Raw genomic sequence first — 16,063 nt, 5'->3', positions numbered from 1 at the left:
TCACTCCGCGTGCACACGCACTCCTGCTGCCACGCTCACTCACACTCGCATCTGCCCAGCGTCCCCAGGGACGTGAATCGGGCAACGCAGCCACACGTTCTGCCCCAAACCCCCTTCACACGGGGAAGCAGGGTGGCGAGGGAGCGGGTGCGCGGTCAGCCCGCGGGTCAGACAGCTCAGAGGACAGAGCAGGGGCTCGGCCCCCAGAAACCTCGAAGAAACCTCGGCCACAGCAGCTGCGTGGCCCGGGCCACCGCCTGCCAGCCACGCGCCTCCCGCCGGGGGCTCCCACCCTGTGCTCTGGAAGGCCGCTCACTCACCACGCTCCCCTGGCGGCCCCAGGCCACCACAGAGGGACGGCAGCACCCAAGTCTGCCCCCATGGCAGGGCCGTCCCTCCCGGTGCTGACACAGTGCAGCACCCATGACCCTGACCCAGGGCCAGCATCACCCCGGGTCTGGAGTCACAGGCAGCAGTGGCCAGAAGGACGGAACCAACACAAGACAGCGGAGCCCCGCCCACCGCCGGCCCTGCCTCCCCGCCCCCGCTGTCCTTACCCAGGGGCTGATAGGCTTGACCGGAGGGCCCCCCAAAGGGGCTGCGGCTCCCCAGGCCGCCACTGCCAGCCATGGGCCCATAGGACATCTTCTCAGATGGTGGGGCTGCCACCCTCCTGTAGAGCTGGAGGCAACAAGATGGCGGGGGGGGTTAGTGCTGGGATTCGGGGTGCTCTCTGACCCCCCCACCCCCAGCCTGACTCCAGAGCCAGAGCTCAGCTCAGCCAGGGAGCCCCTCCCAGCTGCCCTCCTGTCCCTCTAGCCCCGCGTGGGGACCCTGGGAAGGCTGCCTCCCCGCAAGGACCCCTCACAAAGATCCCAGCAGCCCCGCTGGAGCCCCAGCTTCCCTGCCCTCGCCCACCTGGCTTCTGTGACTGCTGGGTGCCCCACCCAGGGTGGCACCCACAACCCCAGGGGGAGCTCAAGCACCATGCCGTCCAAGAACCTGCAGGGCCCAGGCACCTGCCAAACTTGTCTCCAGCCGGGCCCTCCCAAGCCACCAGGGCCGGACCGGCTGGGGGCAGGCTGCCTGCAGCTGCACTGCCAGGGCCACATGCTACCTTCGTGGCTGGGGACAAGCCACGGGCTCTCTCGGCCCCCCAGTTTCCCTACCTGCAAAAGCAGGGTCTCAAAACAGTCCCCCCAAGCCCCTTCCCAGGAAAGCCCTAAGGACAGCCTGTGAGACCAGGAGAGCGTCCAGAATCAGCAGGTGCCGCCTGCCCAAGCAGGAGGGCAGAGGACGCTGCGGCAAAAGGCAGGGAGCCCAGGGTGCGAGGGGGCGCGGGTGCGGGTGAGAGGGCGGCAAAGAGAACTCACCTTACACGCCAAGAAACGCTGTCGAAGCGCTGAGAGAAATCAAGCAGCAGCAACACAGGCGCGACATTCAGACCAGGTCAACGACCTCTGGAAGAACCAGAAAGCAGCTGAGTCGTGGGGGGGGGACTTTTTCCTTAATTAACCACAGAGTGCTCGCCTATTCTCTAAACTTCACGCATGTATAAGTCTAAAATATTAAACCTTCATTTGCAAAACTCCAGTGAAATCATCATCCAGAGAGATGAGCCTGGAAATAGCGGCGGCTGCAGGGGTGTCTGCCTTGAGCAGACGAGATCCGGACGGGGACCCAGCATCTCCTCAAATCTCTGAAAGGCGGCCCCAGAGAATCGCCAGCCTTGTCCAGCGCAGGGACCCAGGAGGACTCGGCCCAGTTCCACAGGCCCAACTGTGACCCCCTGTGTACCAGGTGCAGTGTCCACTGTGGACAAGGGCCTGGCCTCAGGGACCTGAGCACTGAACGGACTCGGCTGGACTATCCTGCAACCAGGCCTTCACCAGGAGCTTCCACAGACCCAGGGGCCCAGCCAGAGCCCCCAGGCAGCGGCTCAAACAGGATCTGAGTCAGGAGCAGCGAGAAGGTGACCAAGCCACAGCTTGGAGGGGCGGGGCAGCCAGGGAAGATGGCAGGGACAGCAGGTCAAGAGCCCCACGGCCACCTAGAGCACGTGGCAGAGGCTGGGGGGGCACTGGGGCCCTCCAGCCCCAGGGCCCACAGGCGGGCCTCAGGTGGGCAACTGGAAGGTCGGGGGTGGTGCGGTGAAGAGCACCTGCTGTTCAAGGGGCGAGGGCAGGCAAAGGGGCTGGCACCGGGGCGGGCGGGCAGAGGGGCTGGCACCGGGGCGGGTGGGAGGGCCATCAGGGGAGTGGTCATGGGCAGGCATGGTCCACCAAGGCGGGAAAGAGGGAAGAGCCCAGCCCCCACCTCATCTAACCTGCTCAGGGACCAGACAGAGGCCATCCCACTGCTGGGCCCCCAGAGCCACCCAGCTGGAGGATGCGGTCCAGGAACACGAAACGCCAGGGCGTCCTCTGCCTGCTGCTCGGTGCCACCCGGCCAGGGCTCTGGGCCTGGAGCCTGGTGGCCCTGTCCGCCACGGCTGGGAGCCCAAGAGGGGCCGCAGAGCTCGCAGCTGCCCACCCAAATCCCCAGGCTCCCCACGTGCCCTGCGGCCTGGCTGTGCCCTCAGCCTCCTCCCTGCTGCTCCCGCCATCCACCCGCAGCCAGTTCACGCCCTCGCTTCTCCCCGAGGTATCCCCAGCCAGTGAGGGCAGACGGCAGGCGACCCGAAACCAGAAGAGCGGAGGGAGGGAGTGACAGACAAAGGCTTCAGGAGCTGCCGGCAGCCCAGCAGGCAGGCGGAAGCTGCGGCCGAGCCAGGCCAGAGGGCTGGGCATGCTGCGGGGCCGCGGTGCCCAGGAACAGCCCCGGGCAGAGGCCAAAGGAGCCACGCCTGCTCCCAGGGAGGCCGCCTACCGAGCGCCTTCCGCCACCGCCCCCGGCGCTGCCAGCCTCCTCTGGCCTCGTGTCCCTGGCTGGCTCTGGCGCCAGGCGCTTCCCTGGGCACCTGCCCCCTCAGCAGCCTGAAGGGAGCCGTCTGTCTCCATATGGCCCAGATCCTGTCCCTGAGGCCCCAGAGGAAGTGTGGGTGCCAGAGAACGCCCCAGCCATGCAGTCCTGCCCGCAGGACAAAGCCCCAGGCCCAGGAGGAAGGGGCGGCCGGGCGGCAGGACACCACTGGACGCCAGCGGAGGGCACGCCTGGACACCGCTCGGGCTGGGCTCCAATGACCCGGGCTCCAGGGCCAGTGCTGAGGCTGCAGCAGGGCCAGCTCTGCCCTGGACAGGCTCCCACGCAGGACGTGACCTCGGCCTGCGGCTGTCCTCTGCCGGCCTGGGCTCTCGGGGGCAGGGAACCTCCGAGACCAGCCGAGCCTCCCAGCAGACAAGGACCGGGACTGTCTAGACTGGGGCACCCAGGATGGGCCCGCCCCCACTAGGCGGGGGCCGGGGATGGCGCACAGGTCCTTCTCAGGTAGGGAAGTCACTTCACACCCGGTCCTGTTCTCGCACCTTTGAATGGGGCAGCACGCCCGCCCTCAGAGGCTCAGAGCGAGGCATCGGTCAGTGGCCTTCAGGAGTGGTGACATGGGGACAGCAGCAGCGCTGAGGCAGCCTGGGCTGGAGGCCGGAGGGGAGCCCCGCAGGCCAGAGGCAGGAGCAGGACCGGTTCTCCCTGCCTCCTCCTGCCCTCGGCCTCCGGAAGGCCTGCGCTGACCAGGAGACGCGCCCGGAGCCCAGAGCAGGAGGGGTGCGGGGACCCCACAGGTAAGAGCTGCTCCCTGCCCAGCACCTCCTCCCGCTGGCGCCTCTGTGAGGCCTCCCTGGGCGCAGGCATCCTCCCCGCCTGACGCCCGATGCCTCTGCCGGCCTCACGGGGCCCAGTCCTGAGCCTGCCCCACCAGCCCTGGGGCGCCGTCCCCAGCCAGGACCCAGTCTCCTCCCTGCAGGAGGTACCGGGAAGCAGCGGGGGTGGCGGGAGTGGGGAGGAGTCAAGCAGGAGGAGGCGTGTGGAGAAGGGCACCCTCACAGCACCTGGGCCCACACTTCCGGGGCCCCCCTGCACCCCTGCTCCCACCCTAATGCCCACAAGTCCCAGAGGCTACCACGGCCGAGTCTCCCAGGCCTGTGGCCCCACACCCATGGAAGGGGGCTCAGGACCACCCAGCCCAGGGGGGACGTGGGGCCGGGGGAGGAGCAGGCAGCCGCCGGACCACAAGCCCGCAGGGGAGGTGCACCAGCCTTGCTGCAGCCCCGGCCTGCATCCTCCAGGAGACGCCTCAGCACCTGCAGGGGGCGCCCCTGGGGGGGGGCAGCCAGAGGAGGTCCTGGCAGGGTCCACCCCTCTCCAGAACCTCGTGCTCCCCACTCACACCCAGACCTTGTCACTGCTGACAGCCCTGGGGACCTCACCCCTGTGGCCCAAGCTCTGGCCATGGGCCCTCCAATTTCCAACCCAGCACCTCCTGGTCCCTGTCCTTCAGCCCCGCGTCCCCGCTTCTCTCCGTGCTCCGCATCAGCCCCAGGGCTCACCCCTCCCTCGCTCTTCCTCCCCCGCCCCAAGCACAACCCCGGTCCATCCGGCTCTCCAGGTACCACAGATGGGTGTCGGGGGCTGCAGCCCACCCCAGACACACGGTGAGGCCAGGAGGGACACGCAAGGCCAGGCTGGGGGCTGCGCTTCCAGGAGATGCTGTGCCACTGCTCAGAGATCCTCTGTCCCCCCCCCCGCCCCCCGCTGACCCTCAACAAGGAGAGGGCAGGGCAGTGGGACTGTGGGAGGCGGTGGTCACCACCCGGCAGGCCTGGCAGGGCCTCCTCAGCCCCAGCTCCGTGTGGAGGCAGGGCTGGCAGAACAGAAGGGACGCTGGCAGCCCCCCCCCCGCCCAAGCCCTCCTGCTGCGGCTGCCTTCATGCCCTGGTCCTGCGCCCTCCTGGGGGGCTCTGTGCTCGACTCCGCCCCCACGCCCCCTGGCTGGGGGAGGGTGGGGGGGTGCAGACAGGAAGCCCTGGGCTGCGTGGCCTGGAGGCCAAGAGTGACATGGGAGGCAACAGCGCTGCCCAGTCCCGCCCACGCTGCTCCAGGTGGACGCTGAGGGGCCCAGGCTGCTGCCCACGGAGGGCACAGGGCACACGTGCGTCGGCCGCACACGGCCCCCGAGCTGGACCTAGGACTCCCCCACTGACCGCTACCCACGGTCCACCCCCTGGAAGCCACACCAGCCTGGAGACCCCGGGATGAAAGGCGCAGGCAGGCAGCACACAGGCCCCGCGGCTGGTCGCGCCCAGCACCCCACCCGGACGGTTGCGCAGAGAAGCCGTCCGGGGTCACAGGGGCCCTGAGGACAACGGGCACCCAGCGCAGCCCAGGAGGGTGGAGGCACCGGGGAGGCCCTGGCCTCCCTCAAAGCCCAGGTGGGTTTTTCTGGCCGCGCCCGCCGCACAGGCACGTTCCCAGGCCAGGGATCGAATCTGAGACTCGAGCAGGGATAAATTTAAGGGCAAAGACCGGACACTGAAAACTACAAAACAAAGGAAACGACGATGGAGAGACAGGAAAGCAAACAAGCCGAGGGGGGGGGGCAGGCGGGCTGGCGGGCTGGGCCCCCGCGCGGCCAAGCCACCAGGACCGGGCCCCGCGGCAGCGGCAGGAAACCACCACGGTCCTCCGGTTCCTAAAAGAAGAAACGACTCTTGGAGAAAAACGGAGAAATACGCACCAAAAGGGTGAGACGCCTAAACAAACGCAAACTGAAAACACCACGTGGAAAATCAGTAAGACACGTTTAAAGCAGTAATGAGAGGAAAACACTGGACGTTTCGCAGAAAAAATGGAATCAAATGGACTTCGCTCTTCGTGCAAAAGGCTGGAAAGAGAGCCCAAAAAAGGCAAAAGTAGCACAAGGAAAGCAGCAGCATAAATAAAAGCTGGTAACGTTAGTGAGGTAGAAAACGGAAAAACAAGAGATCTAATTTATTTTTAAATGATCCATTTTTTATGAGTTGATTTACAATGTTGTGCCAGTTTCTGCTGTACGATAGACCTAATCTGTAAACCCAAATCCTGCTTTCTAAAAAGGACTAATAGGAGTTCCCGTCGTGGCGCAGCGGAAACAAATCCGACTAGGAGCCATGAGGTTGCGGGTTCGATCCCTGGCCTCGCTCAGTGGGTTAAGGATCCGGCGTTGCCGTGAGCTGTGGTGTAGGTCGCAGACGTGGCTCAGATCTAGCGTTGCTGTGGCTGTGGTGTAGGCCAGTGGCTACAGCTCTGATTAGACCCCTAGCCTGGGAACCTCCATATGCCGCAGGTGCAGACCGAGAAAAGGCAAAAGACAAAAAAAGAAAAAAGAAAATTAAAAAGCACTAATAAAAAAGACAACCAAGAGCTAACTCAGCCCAAAAAGAAGGAAGAAGCACAAATGCGCAACATAAGGAATGAAAAGGGAGGCAAATCCCTCAAACAAAAAAGTTCAGGACTCGCTAAGACTCTACTTTCAAATCCTATGCAGATAAAACTGTAACTCGCGGATGAGACGCATAAGCCCCTGGGAAAATGAAGCTCACCCAAAGACACCCGCAGAGACAGAAAGCTTCGACGGACAGAGTTGGCTCAAAGACACAAAAACCGTTCTCATAAAAAGCGCCCCACAAAAACACCAGGACCAGATGGTTTTGCAGGGGAATTCTGCCACGTTTCCAAAGCCAAACAGACCCAGAGCTCCATAAATTATTCCAGAGTGTTGACGACGCAGGAAAACCCCGCTCGCTCCTGAAGCACATATGACAAGGATCCAGAAGCCTGGAGGCAGCCCCCCAAAGACAAAGTCACACACAGGTATTGGCTGTGAATACTGATACCGGAACACGAAGCAAGAGGCTGAGAAACAAACTTCAAACCTGAGTTGTTTCTCCAGGAACATGGGGCACATCCGGCATTAGGGACCCTATTAACGTGATGCCAGGTTAACGGGCAGAAAAGAAGGGCATTTGTTGAGTTTCTCCATAGAAGCTGAAAACAGCAGCAGCCACACTCCTGGTGGAAAGCCTCACGTGTCTTCCTGAAAAGGGGGACACCTTTTAATCCTAAGACGAGCATCTACTGACAGGGTCGCACTGAAAGCGGTCCCCAGAGCGCCAGGAGAGGGCAGAGGCGCCCAGCCCTGCTCTGGGGCAGCTGGCGAGGCCAGCGAGACCCGGGAAGCAGAAGCAGGGTCGATGCTGGCTGCCAAGGGCACAACAGTAGCTGGGAGACCTAGAGACAGGGTGAGAAGTCCAGAAGTGAAGACTCTGGCCGAGAGCAGGGTTTAAAATCCACGTGCAGAGAGCAGGAGCCCTCCTGCACCCAAGGAGCCAGCAGGGGACAGCGCTCCCGCCACCAGAGCAAAGCAAGACAGGGCGGCCAGGAAGAAAGCTCGGGCGAGATGGGCAAAGCTCGGCGTGGCAGCTTTAAAACACGGCAGAGCAGGAGGGAGCACGGACCACGGGGAAAGCTGCCCTCCGCTGGCCCACCCTCCTCTCAAAGACATCCCTTCTCCCACGGCGACCGGACGCCCGCGAGCACCTGACCCCCGGACGCGCCGAGGGAGCTCCCACGGGAAACCGCCAAACGCACCGCGAGGCAAAGCACCCCTTCCCGGGCCCAAGAGTCCCAGACAAGGAGGTGCCACCGCTGCCACAATGTGGATGAGAACTGGGAGACACCACTGCCAGACACAGAGGCCACGCGGGCAAGGCCATAGATGTGACACGTCCACCACAGGCGGGCAGGCGACGGGATGGGGGCAGGTGGCTGCCGGGGTGGGCAGTGGGCAAGAGAGGCTGCCAAGGGACCTGGGGCTTCTTCCAGGGGGTGAAACGTCCCGGGCTTGGATGCAGTGAGGGAGCCACAGCTCTGCGAAGACGCTGGAAACTCGGCCAACGGGCGGGCTTCAGGGCACGCAAGTGACAGCTGGACAGAGCTGCTCTAACAACCGCTAGCACCTCCCCGTGTGTAAAACCAAGAACCAACATGGAACAAGATCTGCAGCTAGACCTGCAGACCAGGCACCCTGAGGGGCACATCACACGTCAGAGGGCTTCTCGGGAAACCCTGAGAAGCTGGCAGATGTGCACGGCCACGTGGGCACACGGAGTGCACAGCACAGCATAAAGCAGCACACGCCAAAGGGACTGTGCTGCCCACGGAGAAGAGACACAAAAGCAGCCGAGAAAAGAGGTCCCTTCCGACCTGTGCCCGGAGAGCCTCCTTAGAGGACTCGAGGACAAACCCACAAAGGAGACCCACGGCCCTGGCCTCCTCCTCCCGAACGGGGCTCGACCACGCACGGCCCCCAAGGCTGTGGAACGTGGGGTACGGGAACCGCGTCAGACGGCCCCGCAAACCCGAGCTCCTGCCACTCCCTGCCCTTCCTGCCCCGCCACCTGGGGCCAAGCGGACACCTACTCACCAAGGCCACACGGCCTCTGCCCCCCCGGGCACCTGCCCGTCCCCACCCAGCACTTCCCCAACACCCCCCGCATCAGCCTGCTGAGACCCAAGCCCCCCAGCTCTGAGAGGAGGCGAGGGGGCTGGCACCTGGAGCAGCCTGGCTGAGTGCGAGCCCCGGGAGCAGGAAACCATCTGGGCTTTGAAGGAGCCACAGGGCTCAGACCCGGCCATGGGAGCAGGCGGAGGCTGGGCACAGGCACCTTCAAAGGACCGCCGGGCAGGCCTCAGGGCCCTGCGAGCCAACGCCTGGCCCAGTTCACACGGCTGGACACCGGGCAAGCGCCCACCCGGTGGGAGGCGGCGACACGCTGAGGCCCCGCCCGGACACCTCACCCGTCACTCGCCCGGGACGTGAGCCCTGAGGACGACGTGACTGCCATCCTGCAGCAGCCCCGGTGGCCTCAGGGCTCCAGCCTGCACTGTCTCAGCCACAGCCCCCAGGACCTGCCCCGGCCCCTGCCCGGCAGAGCAGCACTGAGCCCCGCTCCCTTCCACCGGCCAGCCCAGGGTCTGCCCCAGGCCAGGCGAAGGGAAGCTGGGCAGGCCAAGGAGGGACCTGGCAGAGGACCAGCCCAGGAACCCGCCAGCCACCTGCTGGGCCGGGGCTCCAGCGCCAGAGAACCTGGGCTGAGCCATCGCAGCCCAGCAGGGACGAGACCCCTCCAGGCAGGGACGGGGGTGGGCCGTGACACACAGGCAGTAGAACACAACCCGCGTGATGACAAAGCAAAACGCAAGAGCCCGTCTGGCCTCCTCTGAACGCGCAAAGGCACAGGTCTCCCCAAAACCTTAGCTACAGAATTCAGGGAAGTGAAAGCTCAGGCGCTGGGGACTGGCTTCCAAGCACATCACGTTAGAAGTGGGAAGTCTGTGAATTCAGGCCCTGCAGGGTTCTCTCTGATGAAAACAGTGGGAAATGGGGTGGGGGGAGGCCCTGAGACAGAGCGAACTGGCTAGGCCACAGAGGGAGCTCTGGGGAGGTCCCTGCAGCTCGTCTCCCATCAGACTGCTCAGCTAGACAAACCCACACAGGACGGAACCCGCAGAGGAGCCAGCACCCAAACACCAAGCGCTCCCCAGGAAGGTGACAGGACAAGTGGAAAGGCGGGGCCCACGTTCAGGAGCTCGGCCTCCAGAGCGCGCAGGGGCGGTCCCGCAGCCGAGTGCACCCCAGGGTCCACTGTGGACGGGGTGGAGGCGCAGAGGCTGGGCGGCAGGCACCAGCCTCACACACACCTCCTGGGGTACCGAGCAGCACCGGCCCCTGCAAACTCATCCGCAGAAGGCAGCCACCCTGCACCCAAGAGTTCTGCTCCAAGTCAGCAGGCAGGACGTGCTCCGAAGCCAGAAACACGACAAAATGAAAAACAAAAAGCTCGAAACCACCAAACAGCCGGCCGTGAAGCAGTGACTACATCCCACGGAGAGAGTACGATGCGGTGACTTAGCACAAATTCGCTTGGGGGGGAAAGGCTCACACTCGGTGCGAAGGTAAAAAACGCCACTAGAAAACCACTGGACGCAGCCCCCCCGAAGAGCGAGCGTCCCGGCTGCGGGCACAGAGGCACCCCCACTCGGGGGAACCGCTCAGAGGTTTCTCATAGACACACCCCCCTGCACCCCGTCACCCAACCTGACACCAGCCCAGACGCACACAAAAGAAGGGACACGCGGGTCCACCCGTCCGCGCGGGCAGGACGTCAGAATCCTGAGGTCAAGGGCGAGAAGCCAGAGCAAAGAGCCCCGCGGGGCCGGCGGGTCCTCCGGCTCGTAGGACAGACCAACGGCGAGGTCCCGCTGCAGAGCGCAGGGGACGCCCTCCGGTCTCTGGGGACAGACGCGACGCAAAGGAACAGGAAGAAGAGCGTGTGTGTGGGACGGGCCACCGCGCTGCGCCGCAGGTCCTTAAAACAGAGCCCCCCACGCGACAGTGTTCCTGCGAAGCCCCAGAGAAGGCAGCGCTCATGGGGCTCAGACGGCAGCAAGAGGACGGGGAAGCTCCTGGGAGCACAGCCCGGGCCCGCTGCCCGCGCAGACCGGCGCCGGAAGGAAACGCTCCCGGGGAAGCAGCCCCCACGGGGGACGCGGTGTCGGGTCCAGGGGAACCGTCAGGACCGACCCCCCCTACCCCCACCCCAAGCAGGACGTGGACGGCCCCGCGCGCAGGCCAGAGGCGGGAGTGGGAGCGGGGGCCGGGGCACGGGGTTCCCCCCGCGGGTGAAAAAGTCCTGGAACCGGACAGCGGTCACGGCTGCACGAGGCCGCAACGAGACGAAACCCCACCACGCTGTGCTCTGCGCACGGGCTGCGGAGCGTGTGACCGACAGCTCCGAGCGACGGCACCGCACGGCTGCTCCGCCGGCTGCAGGCGGATGAGCCGGCTCGGGGCCCAAGCTCTCGGCCAGGCACGCACGTCACTCTGGCATCAGGAGGAACGGAGATGGATGTGGTCCCCAGGCCAGCCGGCGTTCCCGGGCTGAGGCGCAGGCCGGCAGGTGGTCCTCCCCCAGGCCTGGGCTCTACGGATGCCCTGGCCACACCGCGCACAGCAGGCCTCGCCCAGACGGTGGCAGCCAAGGAGCCTGGGCCACAAGGGCAGGGTGGCAGCCGATCCACACAGCTGCGCGGGGCTGGGAGTCAAGCTCCCCTCACGCCCCAAGACTTCTGGGGGCCGTGGGGTGGATGGAGGAGGATCAGGGCCAGAGGGGGAGCCGGGGCCCCATTCTCTCGGGCACGGCCCGCTCGGGAGGGAAGCCCGTCCCTGTCGCCAGACAGCCCAGGCCCTGCCTCCCCGCCCACGGCCACCGCTGCCGTAACGGCACGGAGGGGGCCTCTGCTGTCACACTTCTCAGCTCGGCGACGTTAGGACCTTGCCCAGTGAGCCCCGTTGGTGGGATCCAGACCCAGGTCCACCTCTGGCTGAGGCCCGTGCTGGTCCCGCCGCCCTTGGCCGTGGCCTGGTCAGAGCAGCGGCATCAAGGCTGGAGCTCAGGCCATGCCCGGGTGTCACAGCCCAGCTCCCCCAACAGAGGCCAGCAAGGGAAGGACGGCAACAGCCATCCAGCAAGACAGCAGAGGCCCCAGGACTGCCCCCACCCCTCTGTGGGCAGTCATGGGGCCGAGGTGCTGCCATGTACCTGCCATGTCCCCATGTCCTGAGGACAGGCTGGCTGAGGGCACCGCTATGCCCACCTGTCACAGGGAAAGTGGGTGAGTATGCAGCTGAAGCCTCGATCCTAGCGGCACAGCCTTCCTGAGCCCCACACCCAGAGCTCCTTCTCCCTGCGGGGAGGCGGCTTGGCCCCACAGACCCTCACTGTCCGGGGCCAAGATGGGCCACGCTCACCGAAGCTGGGCGAGTACAGAGGGCGCGGGGAGATGGCGGGGGCTGAGCCTTCTTCTGGAAGGTACCATCACCACCCAGGCATCCAGGGTGCAGCTCTGCCCCAGCCTCACCGTCACACCACACCATCGGCCAGAGGCTGCACCACCAGCAACACAATTCTACCACCAGGAAACCTCCAGCAGCACGGCCAGCCCTCAGCCCCCCAGTGGCAGCATCGCCAGGCCGACCCTCTGCGGCAGCCCTGTCCTCCCAGGAGCCACCAGCCCTTCTCTCTCGCAGATGATGGGATGAAGGGATGCTGACGGGGCAGTGCTGGGGACAGCTTGTCGTCTGTCTGTTGCTTTGAGGGGAGAAGCCTGAGCAAGTCAACTGGCTGAGGAGAGCAACCCTCCTCCCACAGGAGGGGGCAGCGACGGGAAGATGGGGGGGCCCTTCCCACAGCTGGAAGAGTTAAATCCCAAGTGTCACTGCCCAGAGTTCAGGCAGGAGACGTGGGCTGGAGCTGAAAGTGCAGACCCAGCAGGAAGGCCCTGGAGAAAGCCCTCGCCCTCACCCAACCCAGAGCAACGCCTGGCAGCCCCTCCCCGACCGCCTGCCACCAACCCACTGGTGCCGACTGCCAGGTGCCTCCAGTTGCTCACCCCAAGGCCTGCAGGAGGCGGTGTCCACGGGCGGGATGGGCTGCAAGATGCAGGCCTGGCCCTTGGCGCTGTCCGCGGTGCTGAGCACAAGAGGCCCCAGCCCTTGCGGCCGGCCTCACCCGCGCCCCACTCCGGACCTGGTGGGTCTGCCTTCCCCCAGCCTGGGGCTCAACCCTGCAGAGCCGGCGGCCCTCCTGTCATGGCAGCTCAGAGCAGGTGTGTGGTTAACTTTCGCGCAGTGCTTACCGAGCCCCTAGGAAACGCGGGCACCAGAACAGGCATCTGGACCAGGCACCCCCTCTCCATCCCCACGGCTCCAGGAGATGACAGACGGGTACAAAGGTGGCTGCCCATGCTAGCAAGTCTCCTCCTCTTTCCTTCTAGAAATCACACTAAGGCAATGAGAATGACTACCCAAATAAACAGAAAACCCAAGGAGTTCCTTCATGTCAGCCGGTTAGGGATCTGGTGGTGTCACTGCTGCGGCTCTGGTTGCAGCTGTGGCTGGGGTTTGATCCCTGGCCTGGGAAGCGGCCAAACTTCCATATGCCGCTCGTGCGGTCTTGAAAAGCAAACAAAAAGAAAATTTTTTAAAAAGCCACCAAAAACTTAAAGCTTGCGCCTCCTATTCAGAGACAGTAGGAAATAAAGACGATTCACAGGCCCCAAGGCAGGGAAGGGCCACCTAGAGCGGGTGGAAGTGGGTGGACGTAGCACGGAGGTCACGAGGGGCAGGGAACGCGGGGCAGCGGTCAGACCTCGGGAAGCACGTGCAGGAGCATCTCGGGCTGACCTGGACCTCAGCCCTCTTCACCACGCCCCTGAGCAGCAGGACCTCCTGCCAAGTCAACCTGGCTCAGGCGACAGAGGAGGTGGGACTGCAGCAAGCAGCCTGCCTCCATGCCAGCATGGAGGGCCACAGCCCCTGAAAGCCACTGGCCTCGAAGTCCCCATCCCCACCTCAATCAGAAAAGGGGGCAGGACTCTTACAAAGGGTTGATCCAGGAAAAAAAGATTTATCCCAGATTGACCAATAAAATTCTGAAAGAGCTAAAGCAATTCTGAAAAACACCAAAGTTGGAGGCATCATACTTCCTGGTTTCAAAACTCACTACAAAGCTACAGTAATCAAAACGGTGTGGCACTAACATAAAGACAGACACACAGCCCAACAGAGGGGAACAGAGCCCAGAACAAGTGCTCACGTATGTGGGCAAGTGATTTTTGCCCAGACTCCTAAAACCATTCAACGGGGTAAGGACTGTCTTTGGAACAAACGGTACTGAGGAAACTGGATGCAAAACACGCAAAAAAGTGAAGTTGGACACTTACCTTACACGGTAAAAAAAATAAAGGCAAAAATGCATCAGAGACCCAAAGAGGTAAAACTACAAAACTCTTAGAAGAAAACATAGGAGGAAACATCCGGACATTGGATTTGGCAATGACTTTTTAGGCATGACACTAAAAGCGCAGGGAAGAAAAATAGATAAATTGGACTTCATCAAAATTTAAAACTTTTGTGCATCAAAGTACCCTATCAACAGTGAGAAAAGGCGACTCACAGAATGGGAGAGGGCATTTGCAAGGTGTATCTGGTACTCTCCGCAGTATAACAAGAACTCCTAAAACACATCGACAACGACCACAACAAACACCCCGTGAAAAAGTGGGCAAAGGAGCCAAGCAGACATTTCTCCAAAGAAGATAAGCACCTGAAACCATGCTCCACGTGACTGATGGTCGGGGAAATGCAAGTCAAAACTCCCCTGAGACCACCTCACCCCACCTGGACGATTTCTATCCAGAAAGAAAAAGAAAACAGCGATTTGGGAGGAGGTGGAGATACGGGAGCCCTTGGCACTGCTGATGGGAATGCCAAATGGTACAGCTGCTGTGGAAACAGGATGGCAGTTTCTCAAAAAAGAAAAAAAAGGTGAAACCAGAATACCCGTAGGATCCGGAAATCCCATTTCCCAGAACACACCCAAAGGATCGGAAGGCGGGTCCGAAGAGACAGCTCCCACCGTGTTCAGAGCAGCACTCTTCACAACGGCTAAGAAGTGGACACGACCCAGCGTGGGGACGGACTCACGGATGGACGGAGAGGCACCGCGGGGCGTCCGGGCAACGACGCCTTCAACCAGCCCCAAAAGGAGGCGCACTCTGAGCCCCGCTTCGACACGGAGGAGCCGGGAAGACCTCCGCTGAGTGACATAAGCTAATCACGAGACGACAGAGCCGCAGGATGCCATTCCCACGAGGTCTCTAGAGTCAACAAACCCGCGGAGACAAAGGGGAGGTGGGGCGGACCGGGAGTGAGGGCCCCGCGGGGACAGAGCTTCAGGCCTGGACGATGGCTGCACGACACAAAGGGACCTCACGCCACAGGGCTCTGCATCTCTAAAGAGTAAGAGCGATCAACTGCCTGCTCTGTGTGTGTTATCACACACACAAAAAAGGATGCGAACATTTTTCAAAAAGAACGGTGAAGAAGAAGTGGCCCAGCCTCGATTCAGAGATGCCGCGGGGTGGGGGTGGGGGCCAGAAAAGGGTGCAAAGACCCCTCCTGGAAGCAGATGGCGAGCAGCCCGCCCTGGGCCCAGAAGCAATCCGAGCCTTGGCCCTACAAAGCGGAACTGCGAGAACTCACCCGGGAGACGGACGCACGGCAGAAGGTGAGCCTAAGCTGGAAGAGGGCCCCAGACGTGAAGACAAAACTGCCAAGAGCCTAAGGCAGAAAAGACCCTTCGGGGGAAAAGCATCCCAGAGGGACAGAAACCAGGAAAGTGAACGCACCAAAGTGGGAAGAAAGAAGTTCAGCCATTCGGGGAGGGAGGAAGAGCCACGCTGGCCTCAGATCTCCCCAAAGCAACCCTCAGAACCAGACGACAGCACATGAGCCCTGCAAGAGGCTCAAGGAGTGACGGTCCGAGCCCCAGGTGTCACCAGCAGGCAGACCGTCCTCCAAGCCCGGACACCCAGTTTTGGGAGCCACCGATCCCATGAGCCACTCCAAGAGAGCACCTGCAGGCCACCCCAGCCTGTCCAAGACTGGCGGAAGAAACTCGACGCCGAGGGCCGTCGGCGAGCCCCCAACGCATTTCCCTGCAGGTACAAGACTGAGACAAACGTGAGGCTGGAGCACAGAAGCCAACGGCACAGCACTCTGACCACAGAGACAGGACCCGACTCGCGAAAACGCGGCGGGGAAGGGAGAAAAGGCGAGGCAGAAACATGAGCTCATGGCCTCATCGGGGAGAGCTCGGGGTCCAGGGATACCATTTACAGCTGACATTTCCCTACAGAAGCAGCGGCCCGTGTGACAGGACAAAGACAGACACTGAGAAAGGTCCTATTTGACCAAAATGAGGTGCCGGGAGGAGGAAAACAAGCTGTGTCGGTTGCATAGCGACGCACAAAGGGTGTACGCACTTCGTGTCGCTGCCATACCGAGTCGCCACACATGTGGCAGCCGAGCCACACAAACCTGCTGGACGCGCTCGGCCTTAGCCCAGGGCCCGGCGGCCACGAGGCTAGGGCGCTGGTCCCCTGCCGCTGGCCGGCTGGTCGGCTGGCCGACCCCAGCCCCCAGAGGCCCCTCTCCGGGCCCTGCCCACGGCCCTACGGGGCAAAC

At 63.1% G+C, this 16,063-nt stretch overlaps 1 protein-coding gene across 30 annotated transcripts in view; it reads right to left on the bottom strand.

Annotated features, from left to right (window-relative positions):
• TSNARE1 (t-SNARE domain containing 1) overlaps nucleotides 1-16,063 on the bottom strand; it is a 95,976-nt gene that overhangs the window by 67,634 nt on the left and 12,279 nt on the right. For all 30 annotated transcript variants that reach the window (XR_014842897.1, XR_014842889.1, XR_002343044.2 and 27 more), the window contains exons 2-3: nucleotides 1,374-1,460; nucleotides 558-681 (exon numbers count right to left, since the gene is read on the bottom strand). Coding sequence is in view for 16 of the 30 variants with exons in the window: in XM_085020995.1 (XP_084877121.1) it covers nucleotides 558-645 (88 nt within the window). In the remaining 14 variants the exon portion in view is untranslated. The remainder of the gene's footprint in view (nucleotides 1-557; nucleotides 682-1,373; nucleotides 1,461-16,063) is intronic.

This window comes from Sus scrofa, chromosome 4 (genome assembly GCF_054392235.1).
Source record: "Sus scrofa isolate SSC_HxYL_T2T_F1_AM1 chromosome 4, Sscrofa_HxYL_maternal_Yorkshire_Landrace_v2.0, whole genome shotgun sequence".
In the NCBI taxonomy this organism is placed as follows: Eukaryota; Metazoa; Chordata; class Mammalia; order Artiodactyla; family Suidae; genus Sus; species Sus scrofa.
This window is presented reverse-complemented; position numbering and strand designations above follow the sequence as displayed.